The sequence below is a fragment of the Hippopotamus amphibius genome, chromosome 9, assembly GCF_030028045.1.
Source record: "Hippopotamus amphibius kiboko isolate mHipAmp2 chromosome 9, mHipAmp2.hap2, whole genome shotgun sequence".
NCBI classification, from domain to species: Eukaryota; Metazoa; Chordata; class Mammalia; order Artiodactyla; family Hippopotamidae; genus Hippopotamus; species Hippopotamus amphibius.
Window position 1 is genome coordinate 80,414,524 of NC_080194.1, and position 17,449 is coordinate 80,431,972.

A 17,449-nucleotide genomic window follows, 5' to 3' on the forward strand; every position below is an offset into this window, starting at 1 on the left:
TCTGCCGTCAGTCGGGCAGCCTCCCGCTGCCGGCAGCGAGGTGACAGGTATTTAGATGAAAAATTCCGCATTTGTTGCACCTAGTATGTGAGAGCCCACGGGTGGGCCAGTAGCTAGGCAGTCACTTCCTAACTTCACTTTTCTCTGCTGAAAAATGGGGGAAGTGGTGGCAGAACGGCGTGTGAGCACATTTCAGGGAAGAATGAAGACCAGCAACGTGAAGGCGTTAATACATTTGAAGGGGACCCTGGATGTCTTGAATCTAAATGATGACAACTTCCAGTTCTCTAGGCTTTTCCACCCTGGGGTGGTTTTTTATCAAATGAAGGTGGTCAGTCACAAGGTCAGGAGAAAGAATGTGGACGGATCAGCAAAAAGGAGACTTGCAGTTGGAAAGGAACTTGGCGATCACTGGGGCCAAGGTCCTCAGGAAACAAAGGCTTAAGGAGGTTAAGAGACGGGCTGGAGGCTACGCAGCTTCTTAGGGGCAGAGCAGGACTCGGACCCAGGCTTCCTGCTTTCCAGTCTCCTGTCTTCCTACTGAAGTGTGTGAATACCTATGCCAGTTCTAGAATGAGACCGAGTTATCCCTGTGGATGGCACCCCCCTGTGCCCACTCATCCAGTGTTAACTCAGCTCTGCCTGCGGGCATATGCATTTTTTTAAGCAGCAGCATCTAGAAATATTTATGTGTCTTATATGTTTATGGCCCGGTACTAAGGCTAAACCCTAGGATTCTGAAGTCAGTTAAAGAAAAGACAGATTTACTCCCGCAGCGCTTGTGTGCTGAGTAACACACACACACACACACACACACACACACACACACACACACACACACGAGAAGGGTCAGGAAGGGTTTGAGGAGCAAACACCTGGACCTTTGAGGCTGCTTGGCTCAAGACATGAATTCTTACAGACACGCAGTCGCCATCTGTTTGCAATTTAGTGTTGAAAAGCTACTCCCCTGTTCCCTCTTTTCTAATTGTGGGGGTCTTTGCGGGGGGACGGGGTGGGGGACTCTGAGCAGAAACAATGCTGTGAGGTTTGGCAGGGCCGGGGAGAGGGGTGTGAAGAGCAGGCAGGGGGAGGGGGAGCCATGTGGGTGGGGAGGGGAGACAGGTCCCTGAGGGAGGCATCAGGCAGGGGAACTGGGGTGGGCGGGCAGGAACCGGGGGGGACGTAATACAGTAGATGAAGCTCTGACTGCAGGAGTGCGGTGGTGGTTGGCTGTGGGGATAGTGGCGGCAGAGCTGGCTCACCTCGGAGCGGTGACAAGGGTGTATCCCTCATCCTAGTAGTTTCCAGACTTCAGGGCTTCATGCTATTTCTTTCCAGGGTGAGAAAGGCAAAGCGTTCAGGCTGCAGGCCTGTGTCCTCTGCAGCCTCTGAGAGGACAAGGACAGCAGTGCTTCTCCTGGGCAGAGGAGGTCATCACAGGGTGTGACAGCAGGGCAGGAGTGCGTGCTCTCCTGAGACACCCAGGGGACCCCGGCCCTCCAAGGCTGCCTGGATACCACCCTCTCCTTAGTGGCCGCTTACTAACTCACCCAGTTCTGAAGCTCTGCCATTGGCGGCCCCCACAATGCACACTTTTGTGTTTTTCCTCCTGTGTCTTTAACTGTCCCTTCTTTGCAGTTTCTCCCTCATTTTTCCTGCCAACAACAGGCAACTTTATTTTTTTATTTTTAAAATTTTTTAAGGGCTTTTATTGAAATATAATTGACAATAAACTGCATATATTTAAAGTGTACAATTTGATATTTTTTTCTTATTAGTAATGTATGTATGGCAATCCCAGTCTCCCAATTCATTCCCTCCCGCCCCCCGCTTTCCCCCTTTGGTGTCCATAAGTTTGTGCTCTACATCTGTGTCTCTATTTCTGGACAGGCAACTTTATAGATCCATTTTTTTCAAAAGTGAAGTATACTTGACTTACAATATTATATTAATTTCAAGTGAGCACAGTGCTTCGATATTTTTATACGTTACAAAAAGGTCAGCATGATAAGTCTAGTAACCATCTGTCCCCATACAAAGTGATTACAATATTATTGAGTATATTCCCTATGCTGTACATTATATTCTCATGACTTACTTATCCAGTAACTGCTCTGAATCCCCTTCGTTTATTTCACTCATCCCTCCACCCCACCCCTCCCCTCTGGTGACCACCAGCTTGTTTTCTGCATCTATGAGTCTGTTTCTGTTTTGTTATTGTTCATTTTTTTGTTTGTTTTTTAGATTCTATGTATAAGTGGAATCATACAGTATTTGTTTTTCTTTGTCTGACTTATTTCATTTAACAAAATACCCTCTAGGTCCATTCATGTTGTTGCAAGATTCTGGTTTTTTCATGGTTGAATGATATTCGTGTGTGTGAGTGTGTGTGTATGTGTGTGTGTGTGTATCTCATCTTTATCCATTCATCCATCAGTGGGTGCTTAGGTTGCTTTTATGTCTTGGTTATTGTAAATAATGCTGCAGTAAACATTGGGGTACATATATCTTTTCAAATTAGTGTTTTTGTTTTCCAGAAATGGAATTGCTGGATGGCGTGGTACGGCCATTTCTGATCCTTTCTCTTTTCATATTGACTGTCATTTTCCCCGACTTTATGCTTTAACTAGATCCTTTGCACTTCTAGGTCTAACATTATCATTTCCTGTCTTCTGTTGTGCAGCTACCTTAGGGACACCTCCACCAAGTTGCTCTGCCATCTCTCCAGCTGAACACAGCCCAAAGTGAAATTTTCTTCCAACTTCCTTACTTTTGTACTTAAACCATTTTTACTATTTTAAAAGCAAGCAATCTAAGCATGATCTTGGATCCCCCCCACCCTTGCCTTCATCTCCTATGAATCATAAAATCATGTTGACTTTGAAACATATCTTATATTTCTTGTTTCCTCTTTACCTCCACACTCATGACCTTAATCCAACTCTTTGTACCTGGCTGCGCTCAGCACCGGAACGGAGGGAAAGCATTCAAATGGGGACAAAGCCCAAGGGCTGCCCCCAAACTCAGTACTCAGGCTACATACATCTTAATGCAATATTTTTGACAATCAAAATAAACACAAAAATTATTAAGAGAACTAAAAAATTTAAATACAATTGGGGTCAGTAGTACTGATTTTTCCCTTATGCCGCAGGGTCTGATGTGGCTCTGTAGGGCACTGCTGCCACCTTGTCAAGCCTCCTCACCTGCTCCTGCTCAGTCCACCTACTTAGCACCATCAAATGTGTCCTTCTAGGACAACTTGAGTCACCATGTCCCTCTACCTCTAACACCACCTCTAATGCCTTTCTCCTGCAGCCAAATTCTGGTCTGGTTTTCCTGGCCCTCAGCACTGTTCCTCCAGCTTTCATCTTTACTAATTGCTGTCCACTTCAAGCATTCTCATTGCCAAGAGCACACTTTCCCCTCACACTTGTACCACCAAACAGCACAGTCTTTATCTCTCTATACCACCAATCCAAGTCTTTCTCATCCTTCCTTACATCATCGTACATGTTCCTTGATACCTTTAGGTGTGTCATCTTCTGTTGCTCTCTAAACCCTTTACCAAATGTTCTAGGCTAAATCTTACTTGACCTTGCAGTTATTACCTTAATCTGCTTTCTCCAGGAAGTCTTACCTGCTCCCCCCTCCTCCCCCTGCACATCGGTACTTAACCCTGTCGCATCTCCTCGCTGTAATTTCCTGTTTACTAGTCTGTACACTGCTGAGGGTAAAGTTCATATCTTGCTCATACTGTATTCTTAGCATCTAACATAATAGTCTGCACAGACTAGTTGTGTGGTACAGATCTGTTCACGAATGTCCATTGTCATGGTCCGTCTAGTACTTATCACAGGACAGCAGCTTCCCTTCTTGAGCAATCCGAGCCACAAAGATTCATGTTGCACAGGTACAGGAAAAGACAGTGTGAACTCAAGTAGACTTTGGTTAGAATTCTATCTCCGTTACTTTACTAGCTGTGTGGCCTTTGGAAATTTACTTGCCCTCTGAAAGCCTCAGTTTGCTCTTCTGCAAAATGGGGATAAAAATACTAATCGTGTACAGCTATGATGAGGATTAAACGTGCCCATCTCCTCATCATGCTCAGCTCACCTATTGGCATGGAGCGGTGTGTGACATAAGTCAGCTCCTTTCAATAATCACCTGTGGGATGAATGAGTGAGGACCCATCAAATGGGTTCCCTAAACTGTGATGGGGGCTGGGAGGGTTGCTTGCATCTTCTGAACTCACCTCCATTCACCAGCAGCCAGGAGGGAAGATGTTGACTTGAACTTCTTTTGGGTGGTGCCCTTGTCAAGCATGGAGGTGGGGCCTTTGCTGCCCAGATTTCTGACCTGTTAATAAGCTGCTTCTTTCTTCTCAACTGAGAAGGTTTCATAATGAATTGGAACTGGCTCTGTGGTTCTCTTGAGTAAAAATGTCATTTTCATACTCTATGAAATAGGTATGCAGTCAGTTTGTGAAATGTCTAATAAACAGGCAGGTGTCTAGGTAACAAGGGTCACGATGCTCCCAGGAGCATCTGTGAGCAAAGATGTTTGTGGTTCATGGTAGGCTTGGTGTATTATCTCTTTCTCCTTCTTAAAAATAGAGTCCCTTGGCACCACTGAGGACAGCTAAGGAGGAAATATGTCTTAAAAATAGATTTCCCTGCATAAAATAATAAATGAACCCTCCCTGACAACAAAGAGCCTGCTGTGGGAGCAGGAGACACTCCAGAAAAAAGCTGATGACAAAACTCAAGGAGATGCTGTAGTGGTTGTGGGTCAAAGCTGCAGGCTGACTCACTGCACGGCCACGTGGTCACCACCCAGGTCTGGAACCTCATTGTTTTATCCCTAACCCACCACCTGCTCCTGCCTTCCATCTCCCCTCCACAGTGCACTCAGATTTATTTTCTTTCAACAACTTTTTGCAAACCACGCCTCGCCTTCAGTGGCCTTTCCTTAGCAGAGAAAGCTTCAACTTTTACCGTGAATTCAAGTTCTCCTCTTGTTCTTACCACCCTAGCAGGGCCTAGACCAAACCACCCACCACCTGTCTACAAGGGTCCTACTGGTACTGCCTACTGCCTTCTTACAAGGACTTTCTGGTTTAGGTAAACCACGCACACACTGCTCCCAAAGAAGACAGGGCCAGGTCACTTAGAGTCCCCCTTTGTACCATTCAAATACAAAATTTCCCTGTTCAAGACCCTATTCCTACAACTCTGATGTTTGATATGGAATTTTGAGAGAGACTCCAGAGAAATACGAAAAAAAAAAAAAACGAGGGGGGGGGCTAGACATCGAGAGGACAAAGCTCATCTAGGAAATGTTCTTGAAATTGATTCTGTTGCAAAGGATTGTTGGGGAGTCAAAAAGAAAACCTTAATGTAGTTGCTTCTGGAGTTTACAACATTAAAATACAATGTCAACAAAATGGTTTTACCCCAGAATTAAGGAATCGTTTTCTGAATGAAGCTCAGTTGAGTGTTCTTTCTAATGATTTCCCTAAATCTTGGTCCCAAACACAAATGGTTGGACTGCCATTGCTCTGTTTATATTCTAGTGGCTCTCACCAGGGCATCCTGGTAGTGGAAGCCAAGGACATTAGCCTTTGCTATACAACAACGCAATGTGACTCCGTTCAGTCCCCAGGGTCTTATTCCATTCTCAGCACCTTTAACCTGCTCAAAGGAGGAACAGCCCCGAAGTGAACTTCATCCAGCCCTAGTGTGAAGGATTTTATGAATATTATGAAAAATATTGTCCAAATTAGCATGCACAAAACCTCCTTTTACATTTTGGACTTGGTTGCCATTTTTCTCTGTGCCAATATACCTCTTATGTTATTTTTACTGAGCTTAAGCAAATGGACGATTGCAAAATGGGGAAGAGAGTGTAGACAGTAAATGATTGAATCTAATGTAATAGGGCTGCAGCTCAAGGGGAGAGAAGATGTAAGAGACTCTCCTGTTAGAGGCTCTGAGTGGGGGATAGCAAGCTACTCTTTAGGGATGAGAATTCCATCTGAGGGGTTACATTTATTAATTAGCACCTCAACATTGATAGATTTAATCACATCAGATTCTAGCAAAGTTCTGTTTTCTTAATTGGGGTTTTTACAGAGGTGGAGGGGCCAAACAGAAGAGAGAAAGAATAAAAAAGAAGAAAAGAAAGTTGAGGGTGGGTCAGCATAGATAAGACTCCTGTCCTCAGGAAATCTTCTTTCCATGAATTTGCTGTTTCTCCTTTTGTGTCTTAACGGTCAATCTTCATGCCTAATCCCAGGAATGTTAAGCGTCTCATATTAATACCTACTTTATATTAGGCTCCATATACAGTATTTATTACATGAATTTCATATAGTACTAGACAATTTTATGACATGCATTTCATATTTTATTTTGCTTTATGTATTTTTTTCTTACACATATTATTTCATTCAATCCTCCTACCTTATGAGGTAGGTATTATTATTCCCACCTTATAATTGAGTAAACTGAGGTTTAGATAAAGGAACAGGGAAGTTCCCTGGTGGCACAGAGGTTAAGAATCTGCCTGCCAATGCAGGGGACACAGGTTCTATCCCTGGTCCGGGAAGATCCCACGTGCCTCGGAGCAACTAAGTCCATGTGCTACAACTACTGAGCCCATGTGCTGCAACTACTGAAGCCCACACACCTAGAGCCCGTGCTCTTCAACAAGAGAAGCCACCACAATGAGAAGTCTGTGCACCGCAATGAAGAGTAGCCCCTGCTTGCCACAACTAGAGAAAAGCCCAAGTGCAGCAACAAAGAATCAACGCAGCCAAAAAAAAAAAAAAAAAAAAAATTTAGACACAGGAACACGCCTAGACCCCCATCAGTAAGTGATGGGGCCAGGATTTGAATCCATGTATAAGTGGCTTCAAAGAATAGGGTCTTAAACACTGTGAACCATGGTCTCCCACATAGTATATTTGTCCTCCTTAGAGAGTACTGGGTGGAGAGTATATTTTATGGATTCTATAAAACTGATAAGAGGGTTGCAAGAGTACTCAAATGTTGGGAAAAACTGAGGATTCCAATCTAGCAATCAATATCATTAAAACCTATGCACACTGATTAACTGCAAAAAGAGTGATTTGTATCATTTAGGTCCATTTTTTGTTTTTCCTTCAGTATTTGTCACCTATTGGTTCTATGATATTGGAATGTCTTGTAAAAATATCCTTTCATGGTGTTTTTATAGAGTAAGGTTACATTTTAAAAAAAAGCCAAGATTTTGTGTAAAGATGACCAAGATTCTGCCTTGCTATTAACCATGGGTCCTTATTTGAAAATTTAAAAAGTTTCTACAAATGCTTGAGGAAATGGATGAAAGTAAATGTATGCATAGTCTAAGTCAGTCAGAAACCCTTCCCGTTGCCTGTGTCTTTGTGTGTTTTTTTTGTTTTTTTTTGGATGGGGGTGGTGATTAACGGTTCTATTCTGTTATCATCTGTGGATGATACTTACTTATGGATAATACTAAGATGCTGTTCCATTAAGGAATCTTAATATATTTCCTTTCTTTTCTTGGTCACAGAGGCAGGGACCTCTCAACTCTTACGAAGATCCTCGAATGGCCTGTGGTTTCCAGTCTGCTTATCACCCGCCAAGAGCTTGCTACCCCTTCTGGGATGAGACGGCCACTCAGGAAGTGCCCACTGGTCTTGAACACTGCGGTTCAGGTAGGAACATAAACGGAGGCTGAGACTGAGGATGGGGTTGAAGGACAATGGCAATTGGATGAAGGTGGCCTCCTGCATCCTCCGGCATCACAGCTGCCCTGGCTCACATGGGTACCGGATGCTATTGTTCTCTGGAAAGTCCCAGGACTTTTCAATCATTTTGAGTGACTTTTTTCTCCAGTAACAGGAAGACTAAACTCTAGGGATGGGCCCAAGCAAGGTTGCTTTAGGTCTTCATTTTGTACATAGCTCTCTCCACTGTGACCATCCCGAGCCTTATCTACTTGAACACGGCTGTTGACAAAGGGCCTGGAAGGTTTGCAGTCATGAAGGGGACAGACAGACGGAGGTCATGTGAACTAGTCAGCCTTCTTACAGGATGTAATTTCTTTCATTTGTCTTCTCTTTCCATCATCCTCTTCCACTCTGCTCAGGCCCACCACATCTGGCTTCTTTCCCCTTGTCCCCTTTCTCTCTCCTCAACTCTTCCTGCACAAGCTCCTCTCAGAATTCCCTTCACTCCTAACTTGCTGGTCACAGTGCTGCCCTCTGGTGAACAGGAGCCACTCTCCCAAGGACCAGAGAAGTTCAAAATTCTTACCCCTCTTCTATCTTGCCAGAGTCACTGTGTTTCTCACAAATTCCATTAGTCCTTGCTTACCTGCTAGCTTTTTGGTGTTTTTGGTTTATTTTTAATACAAAATGTAAAACTTGAATTTACGGTTCTGAAATGATTGATTCTGACATGAAGTTCAATGTTTCTTGAGACCAAGTTATGATAATATACCTAAATACCGAAAAGCCAGCCTTTTCTCCCAGGATGAATTCTTAGCATAAGAAATTTCATAACTCTTACATATTGACTACATGTAATTCTGGAGAAGTGCACAGGGGGAAAACCACTGGAAACTAACTTTAATTCAATTTTTTTTTTTTGTTCAGTATCTCTTTACCCTATGAAACTACATGGTAAGCTACTTTTATAATAGTGGAGAAATAAAGGAATTATTTACTTGGTTGTCCATGCCGTATATTTCACTGGAAATAGACAGACACAGAGTGAGATGCTGCAGCACTTAGTGGGGGTTGAGAAGGATGGGAGTTGCTTTCCAGTTGCCTGGTTCCTCTCCTGGGCAGCATGAAATTGACTCCAGTGTTCCATATTGTCTTGACTCAATAGCCCTTGATCTTGGAAGTATTCTTTGGCACTATCTGGGACTTCAGACAGGATAACCTTTGTGCTGTCACTTTCTGCTGGCATCTCAGTTCCCCCCAAAGGTCTCAGCTATCTACCCATTTCATGAGGCAGCAGGGAGGATTCTGAAGCTGCTTAGACTTAAGGACTTAAAATTGTAAGAGATGGAAAATGTGATCCTTCAAAATTCTAAACGAAATATAGATGTTGTTTGTGTAAGCAAAAGATCAACATAGTTTTGTCTGTATTTGTATAATTCTTGAATCCCATTCATGCCACTGTGCTTTGAAGTCTTGTATCTACCTGTGCAACAGAGAGTAAAGCTATGCTGCCTTAGTGCGTTTAGGATGGTGGATGGTGCTATCAATTAACATCTTATTATATCTCATTAACACATCTTATTAGTAACTGAGGTCATCTCCACACTCACCCATAGCCTCGAGATTGGAGTGTCTCATTTTCATAGCAAACAGACATGGCCCTTCTCTTTTTTAACTAAGAAATATTGAAACATCCATTTCCAAGTGAAGGTGATTTTTCTTTCTCCTCCTTGTCAAGGTTCTCAAAAGTAAAAGAGTTTTTATTTCAGGGCCAGTGAGACAGTGTCTGTGAAGAATTTTAAGAACCTCAAGAGGAAGCTGCTTTAAAATGCAAGGACTGATAGTCGTATAATAGAGTTTAGTGTAACAGAGTTTACTTTCCACAGTCGACTTGTTCAAGAAGGAAGCAGGGGTCACCCCACCAGTTGGTGGCTCTTGAGTAGGATGGGAAGATAAGGGCACATAATAGCCAGTCCTAAAGTGCCCTGGGCTGTCACCAACTGCAGCTCAGAAGCCCTGCTAGGGGCTTAGCCCTGCTTGCTAAGCTTCCATGTGGGAGTGGTGCTTTGGTGGCAAACGTGATGTCCATAGTTCCCTGTATCCTAGGCATCTTCTGATGGAAATATCTGGCAACAACCCAGAGCTTTCCCAGCCCTTCCTTTGCCTTTTGAGCTGTCCAGACGAAGGGGTTGCAATGATTATTTCTGGGCTGTGGTCCAGCCCTCCTCAGGGATGGGTGTCATTTGGAAGGAGATCTTGGGGTTACAGGGAAGGGAGATGAAGACATGGACCGATCGACGATTTCTCCAGCTGCAGCACATTTCCTTGGAGATGTGTTGAGTAAGAAGAAAAGAGAGAAAAAAATACTCTCTAGTTTTTTCATCTTCTGTTATCCTATTTATAACTTCAGTTTCCTTCCCGTCCTCCTGGCCACCCCCCAGCCCTGCTTCTATCTCACATTTGTGCTCTCAGAAGGGATGAAGGCACTTCTTTTGCAAGGACTTACACATCCGTCAGTGCTTGGACTGCCCGGCAGGAGGGGCCATGGAGGACTGCTTAGGGTCCTTCCTCTGAATGTTGTCCTATTCCCAAAAGGGCTGAAAGGGCTGAGGCTGAGAGGGAGGAGAGGAGTGGAGGGAGGGAGGGGGAGAGAGAATAAAGCTGAGAGAGAACGTGAGTGGGGGAGAGGTTGCCAGACGAGTGGGACAGAATACTCAGTAATCAAGACTAGTCAAGAATTGGTTGGACAGAATAGCTGGTAAAAGGGGTTCTGAGGAAGAAAAAAGAGGCTGTGGAAATGGATGGAAAAGTGGGCATTAGTAGAGAGATGGAGGATTCTAAGGAGATAGACTGAAAGATGAATGGGAAGGGAAAAGAAGGGGGGGCGGATAACATGAAAGAGAAAAAGAGATGAATCTGAGGACATTAACTCTACAGCTAAAAAGGGAAGCCACATTTGCATGCAATTGCCTGTGCAGCTGTACATTTCTTCATGACAATCTCGTAGTCATCATTTTCTTTCATTTCTACCTCCTCCTCCAGCTCGCTTCTTCCCCCTCCTCCCCATCAGCCTGGAGCCATTAGCAAGAGCCAATGGGGATGGAGAATGGGGTTCTGCATGAATGAATGGGTCCTTTCTGTCTTAGCCTCTCCTCATCCCTCTGTCGGGGAGCATCGTGAATCAATGGAGCCCCTTACACGAGACACGGCTGAAATGTCTGCTGCTGTTTATAGTAGTCTGACTGGAGTGGAGCCCACTGGCCTCCTCTCTGTTCCCTTCCTCTGTTTTGTCCCCCCCCCCACCTCAGCCCTCTCTCTGAATCATCACAGCAAGAAGCATTTAAAAAAAAATGTCAGTCTCTTGTTCCTCATCTCCAAGAACTCACCAGCATTTCACTGCCTTACCTATCATTACTGGTTCTTATCCACAGCCCCAAAGAAGGGATAGAGTAGATGGCAAACTATTTTTAGACAGAGGCAGTGAGCTCAGAGTGGTGCCCAGACCCGGTTGGAGTCATGCAATGCCTATTTTCCACTGGGAACCAAAAGAGTGACATCAGAGACCCCACTGAACACCCAGGCCACAGGACCGCAGTCCATCGCATCCACTGATAGCTGCCCCTATTTGACTCTAACCTCATAGCTGTGATGACTGTGAATGACAATATTGTGTATCAGAAACTATGACATACTTTCAGAGTGATATACTATCCAAGTATTTTTCATTTCAGGGGTGGATCTGTCTTGAATCAGCTAAACTTACGGCGGTGTTCTTTGATCGAAGTTCACTTTTGCAAGAGTTGCTTACAATTGGAAAGCAGCTTGCAGGTTCAGAACACAGTAAACCCAACTTACCCTCATGGGGATGAATCTAAGGTCTCATTACCGTGGTCCTTGATTTGAAAAGCAAGACAATACTTTGTTTTTTCTTCTTGTATCATGCAATTTGGAATGTTTTTGGTCATGGGTCACAGTAAAAACCTCATCTACCCACATTTATACATCTCATTCTTCATGAGAGAAGAAGTATATGCAGTCTTAGGTGAAGAACCCAGCCACTGGAACCAGATCGCTTGACTTTGCCCGTCAGCCCTTCCTACTGTGTTAGCTTAGACAACTTACTTTATCCCTGTACTTCAGCTTCCTCCTCTAAACCAGTGTTTTCAAAGTGTGTCAGAATCACCAGAGGGCTTGTTAAAATGCAGGTTGTGGGGTTTCTGATTCAGTGAGTCTAGGGTAAGGCTCAAAATTTGCATTTCTCACAAAGTTCTCAGGTGGTGCTACGGCTGCTGCTGGTCTGAAGACCGCACGCTGAGAACCACTAAATTAATATATGTCAAGTGTAAAACAGCAACGTCACTAAGCAAGCACGATATGAACGTTCGCCACTATAAGTCACTGTCCTGAAGTGCCTGAGAGTCCAAAAATGTCTGGGTATCACTGAATCAGAAAGTGACCCCTTGATGGGATGAACACTTTTGGTGACCAGTGCTGTGCCCTGGAAACTGAGAAGATAGAGAGAGAAAGGGGAAGACTCATGCCTTGTCTCTCAACAACTTTTATTCAAATGAGTACGTGAGGCTACATTTATGTGATGAGAAGAAATGGTTCCTACTGAACTATCACACTTATTTATGAGATAAAGTTTGGGGTGACTTTGGCTCTCACTACAGTATTTAAAATTTCTAAAATAAATTTTCTAGCCAAATGGTAGAACAAAAGAGTGTCTTTCCCAAATAAACTTTGGAAGTTCAAGTGGGAGACATATTGAGAGTCCGAGTTCATGGTCTCTCCCGGGCCAGACGGCCAGGCGGCTGGGAGAGATCAAACCTGGGCCAATGTTTGGAAAGTGCTATCGACAACCAGGTGGGAAGTTTCAGCAGGAAAAACAGATGCCTCTAAGTTGGCTTTTAAGTGTTGAGAACATTGAGGGAATGCAAGAGACTTGTTAAATGGAGATTCACCTTGCTCTGAAATGTTTATTCTCCTAGCAGCCTTCTTCTCTCAGCTGACCATCTCAGACGGCTCTGTGGTTTAAAAAAAAAAAAAAGGTATTTTAAACTCTATCTGCTGCACATATCTGTTCTTGCCTCATTCAGAGTAGGTTTTCCTTTTCTAAAGGACCTGTTCCAGGTTCTTTGTTCTTCAAAACAGTTCTGATCCTGTGTGTGTGTGCACGTGTGTATGTACCTTTGTCTGAGATAATGTAATGCGGAACGTTCTTCTCAAGGAAAATTTTAACCTTCTCTGAATCAGACTTGGTGGTTGTGTTTGGAAGGGGGAAGCTGTAACCCTGTCTTGGGTTTTAACCTTTCACGGAAGGCTACAGTTGGGGCCAAGCTGCCCTGACAAGCTGCTTCCAGGGTACAGCGCTGACGGAAGCTTGATGCAGGAAACCCTCTCCCCGCTGGCATCCCACCTCTGAGAGGACCGAAGACTGCGAGGAAGAGAGGCTGGGGGAAGAGCAGCAGATCTGCCTCGCCCTAGTAGTGCATCATGAAGAGCATTCATATACAAAAGCTAGCCTACATCCTGGCCCTATCATTTTGTTCTTCTGATCATGAGATTTCTACAAATGCCTTCACCTCTTTTCCATAAGTGAAGGATATTTCTCTGGCTATGGATTGAATTTGCTCCTATTTGCCAATGTTACATTGTCCCATCCATCCTATTCCCCACCCTCCCTCACCCCCTTGGTAGTTTTCCAGCCTATGCTATTTCATATTCAGATTACAATCCCTTTCCGTGTACATTTTTTGAGTATAAGCCAAAAGGCATTCAGTCCTAGCAATGGGTTAGGGGGTGTGATGGAAAGAGCAAGAACTCACCTAGGATCTTGTTCCCTCACCTTTAACAGGTGGGATCCTTACACTTATTTCAAGGAGTTCTTGCGCTGTTAAATGGGATGCTATACTTCAAAGGGCGTTATAGCAGGGGATCCGTAGATGCTGCCTTTTCATTTTACCATGATCTGAGTATGAATTTAAGTGACCTAGAGAAACCTGGCGACCCACCCTTATCTCATGAGTCCTGGCCACGCTCATCCTGCCTCAGACTACTTTCCTGACGCCTGCCAATTTCATCTTCGGTTGTGTCCCATTTTACCAGTGAAAGTAGAAGGGAGCCCGGTGAGGACCAGAAAGAGAAGCTGTGGGTTAGAGACCTGTGTCTCTCAGGAGTGACTCCAGCAGCACAGAGCAGGAAGGATTGTAAAGATCTTCGCAATTGTAAATCCACTCTGTAGCTCCTGGGGAGTGAAGGTAACCTAGTGGGAGAAACCGAGGCCTCGGTTACTGAATTACCAGGAGGATGCGAGCGCTCAGTTGGCGGTCCTCCAGTGCCGCTTCTCAAAAATCCTAGGAAGTAACAGCATTGCACTGGAAGTCCCAGGGGGCTGGGGAGAAAAAAAGTTCTCTTAACTTTTTCAAACCACAAATATTTGGTCCGAGTTGGGAAAAGGTCTCTGGGGCACGGAGTTCTTATTTGATTCAAGCAGGCTGACCCCTCTTCGGGAACTCGGCGGGGGGAGCGGGGGCTGGGGACCCTGGTGGAGGCCGCCTGGCGTCAGCCCCCCCTTCCCCCCTCCCCCCGCGGCCCTCGGTGAATGAGGTGCTGGGTGGGTGAGGGTGCGGGGGCTGCCGTCCCGCGGGGGTAGGGGGCCGGGCGGGGGAGGGAGGCGCAGAGGCAGCCTGTTGTTCTCAGCGTCTGGCCTCCGAGAGACGCTTACTCTCTCCAGATGTTCGCTGTGTTTATAGCTGCTGAAGCAGGAGACCCAGCTCCCTCATTAATAAGTTTCTTTCCTGCGCTGCGGCCAGGGGTCTCAGCCCGAGCCTGCAGCTGGGAGAGGCGCGGTGGGGGAGGGACGAGGGGAGGCGCTCCCCCCCCCCCCCCGCCTTCCTCCTCTGCAATCCTCCCAAAATACACGAGCACACAAAAAGAAAAACACCAGCAGATTTTTTATTTCAGAGAGTAAACACTTGGGCCGTGGGGGTCTGGAGGTTATGGGAAAAGAGGAAACCATCAGGCTAATCAGGCCGGCACACACTTCCCCTGCTGAAATAAAACAGAAATCATTGCTTCGCAGGCCGGCGGGTTAACCCCGGCGCTGCCAGCGAGGCGGGCGCAGGCAGGCCCCGCCCGGAGGGAAGCAGGGCGTCCGGGAGGACGGGCTGCACTATCGCGGTCCAGGCGGCGAGGAGAGCGGAGAGGAGCGCACGGCCTCGGCCATTCTATTTGGTCAGCGGTAGCACCTCTGCCCGGAACCGGGCTTGAGAAAGAGACGGTTGGAACAGAAGCGAGTCTGGGTGTGGACTGAGTTTTGCAAGAGGCTGGAGGGAGTTCTAGACGGGCTGCGGAGATAGAGAGATGAGATGGCTAAGGAAGCCAATGCTCTGCCCGGAGCGCACGTGCGAACGGATACTGTTGGAAAACGAGCAGGGGAGTTGATGAGACTGGTCTGGACGAAGGCTTTAGCCTCGCCACCTACCAGCTCTGCGACCATGACCACATCACTGACCCCTTCTGAGTCTCAGTGTCCTCATGTGTGATATAATAGTGCCTGCCTCGCAGAACTGTAGTGAGGGACAAGAAAGCGGATTGAATTGCAAATGGCGAGCACCAAAGCATGGCTCTCAATTCACGACTTCATAGATGACTCTAAGCTGATCAGGTTCCTCCCTCCACCCGTCCGCCCTCCCTCCCTCCTTCCTTCTCTCCTTTCTTTCTCCCCTCCCTTCCTCCCTTCCTTCTTTCCTCCCTTCCTTCCTTCCTCCCTCCCTCCCCTCCTTCTTTCCCCTATCACATGTCTTCAGCTTCCATCTTCATTCACTTGCCCCTTTGCTGCCTGTCTGGAGATCATAAATATCTCATGGGCCAGAGGTCATAGGTCAAACATGAGCCCTAATTGCACTCTGAGAGAAATTACCTTCCCACTGATGTAGAGGGCAACCCTTGGCTCTCTCTGAGGCTGCCCGTGTGAGAGGCCCATCAGCTTTGGTTGGGACCCTGCCCCCACACCATGGTCTAGTCAGCTGGCCACGCCCCCCTCCCCCCATCACGGTGAGGATGGTGGGGGTGGGGGGGGGATGCTTCCCCCACTGGGCTCCTCAACAGCCCAGAGAGAGTCACTCACCCCCTCCACAGAAACATTTGACTGCTTTGGATTTTCTTGCTATTCAAGAAAACAGACCTTTGGAACCTCTGTTCATCCTTGCAGGTGGCATTAAAAAACCCTAAAACAAAGTTCCCAATTCCTGAAGTTGTTTTACCAGTCTTTTCCTTACCTCCTCAGACTTGCTGAAGTGGACCTTGAGAAACAGACCCCAGTGATTTCAATATCCACAGAACCAGGGTTCTACTTGCCTTTGCAGTTGTCACTTGATTTCCTACCTGCTTCGTGCATGTTTTTTTTCATCAACCCGACAACTTTCTGCTGAGTCTTAGGCCCACAGATTCTCACAGAGCAGCGATGCTTGAGACGGATGAGTTACAGAAATGTGGGATTCCCTCTGAAATTGTGTGCAAGGATGTTTCTAAGGGTCTGGATCATTCCTCTGATTTTCACAGTGGTCTGAGATCCCCAGAAGGTTAAGAGCTACCAAGGGAAAAGTTACCCTTGTACCCCTGGCAGCACTTAGCATGTTGTACTTAGCAAGTATGCCAAGCATAATTTGTTGAACTGTGTTGAATTTAGTGGTAAAGCTTCCTTCCTATCAATCCCTTCTCACCACTCTGGTCAGTCCCAAGAGACTATCTTTAAATCTGGAAACTGTTTCCATCCTGTCGTCTCGGAGACACTGGGTATGGAAGCCTTGTCTGAAGGCCAGCCACTTCTCTCCTGTTTCCTTTTCAACGTCTCCCTTTATTTCATGCTCCTCAGAATGATCTCTTCAAACGCCCTTGAAGGGTAGGAACCTGTGGTTTCTACCAGGAGGTGGAGGTGGGATGGGGCAGAGCCCTCGCGTAACTTCAGAGCAGCCTAGGAGCATCACACTGTGATCTGCTTCTCATGGACTAACCAGTGAATGAGAGATTTTCCCAGCATCGCTGTCTCAGGCAGTGGAGAAAGATGAGCGGTAGGAACGGTGCCTCTGAAGGGGGATGGAAATGCAGCACCAACACCCCCTCCCACAATGGGGGTAGAAACCGCCACGACACATAGAGATCCTTCACTCCCCCAGTCACTGCCTCCGATGCTGGTCATCCTTTTGAGTCTTAGCCCTAATTTCTTTTCTTTGCCTTCTCTTGGAACCATTGGCTGTTATATCCGCTGCCTCAAAGTAACTTAGACAAGTGGAGACCATTTTCTGAGTTTTAAATCGAGCATGAGGCATTATTCCACCCCGGTTAGCTCCTTGGAGCTGCCCAGTGACAGCTCCGTGTTTCCTCCTTTGGTCAGTACAGATGCACGTTCTTAACTGAGCAGGGCCTGTGGCCTGCATCCCGTTGATAGGCTAAATATTGGGTTTTATAATGAAAGTGGCTGAAATGTCTGTAGCCTGTTCCTGGTCTGTTGAGTACAGATTGGAAATTATGGAAAAGTTGTTTTCTTCAACCAGACCTGAAATATTCAGGCATTTCATCAGTATTTTGTGCTTTCAAAAATTCAAGTTTAAACTTCCTGAACAACAAAACCAACCTACCATGATGCAAAGTTTGGTTGACATTTAGTGATATTTTTGTTTTGTTTTGTTTCGTTTCCAGCATGGTTCAGAT

General features: G+C 45.9%; 1 protein-coding gene across 1 annotated transcript in view; it reads left to right on the forward strand.

Annotated features, from left to right (window-relative positions):
- Positions 1 to 17,449, forward strand: part of ETS1 (ETS proto-oncogene 1, transcription factor) — a 127,068-nt gene that overhangs the window by 20,699 nt on the left and 88,920 nt on the right. The window contains exon 3 of the mRNA XM_057749321.1: positions 7,576 to 7,720. Within this exon, the coding sequence (XP_057605304.1) occupies positions 7,576 to 7,720 (145 nt within the window). The remainder of the gene's footprint in view (positions 1 to 7,575; positions 7,721 to 17,449) is intronic.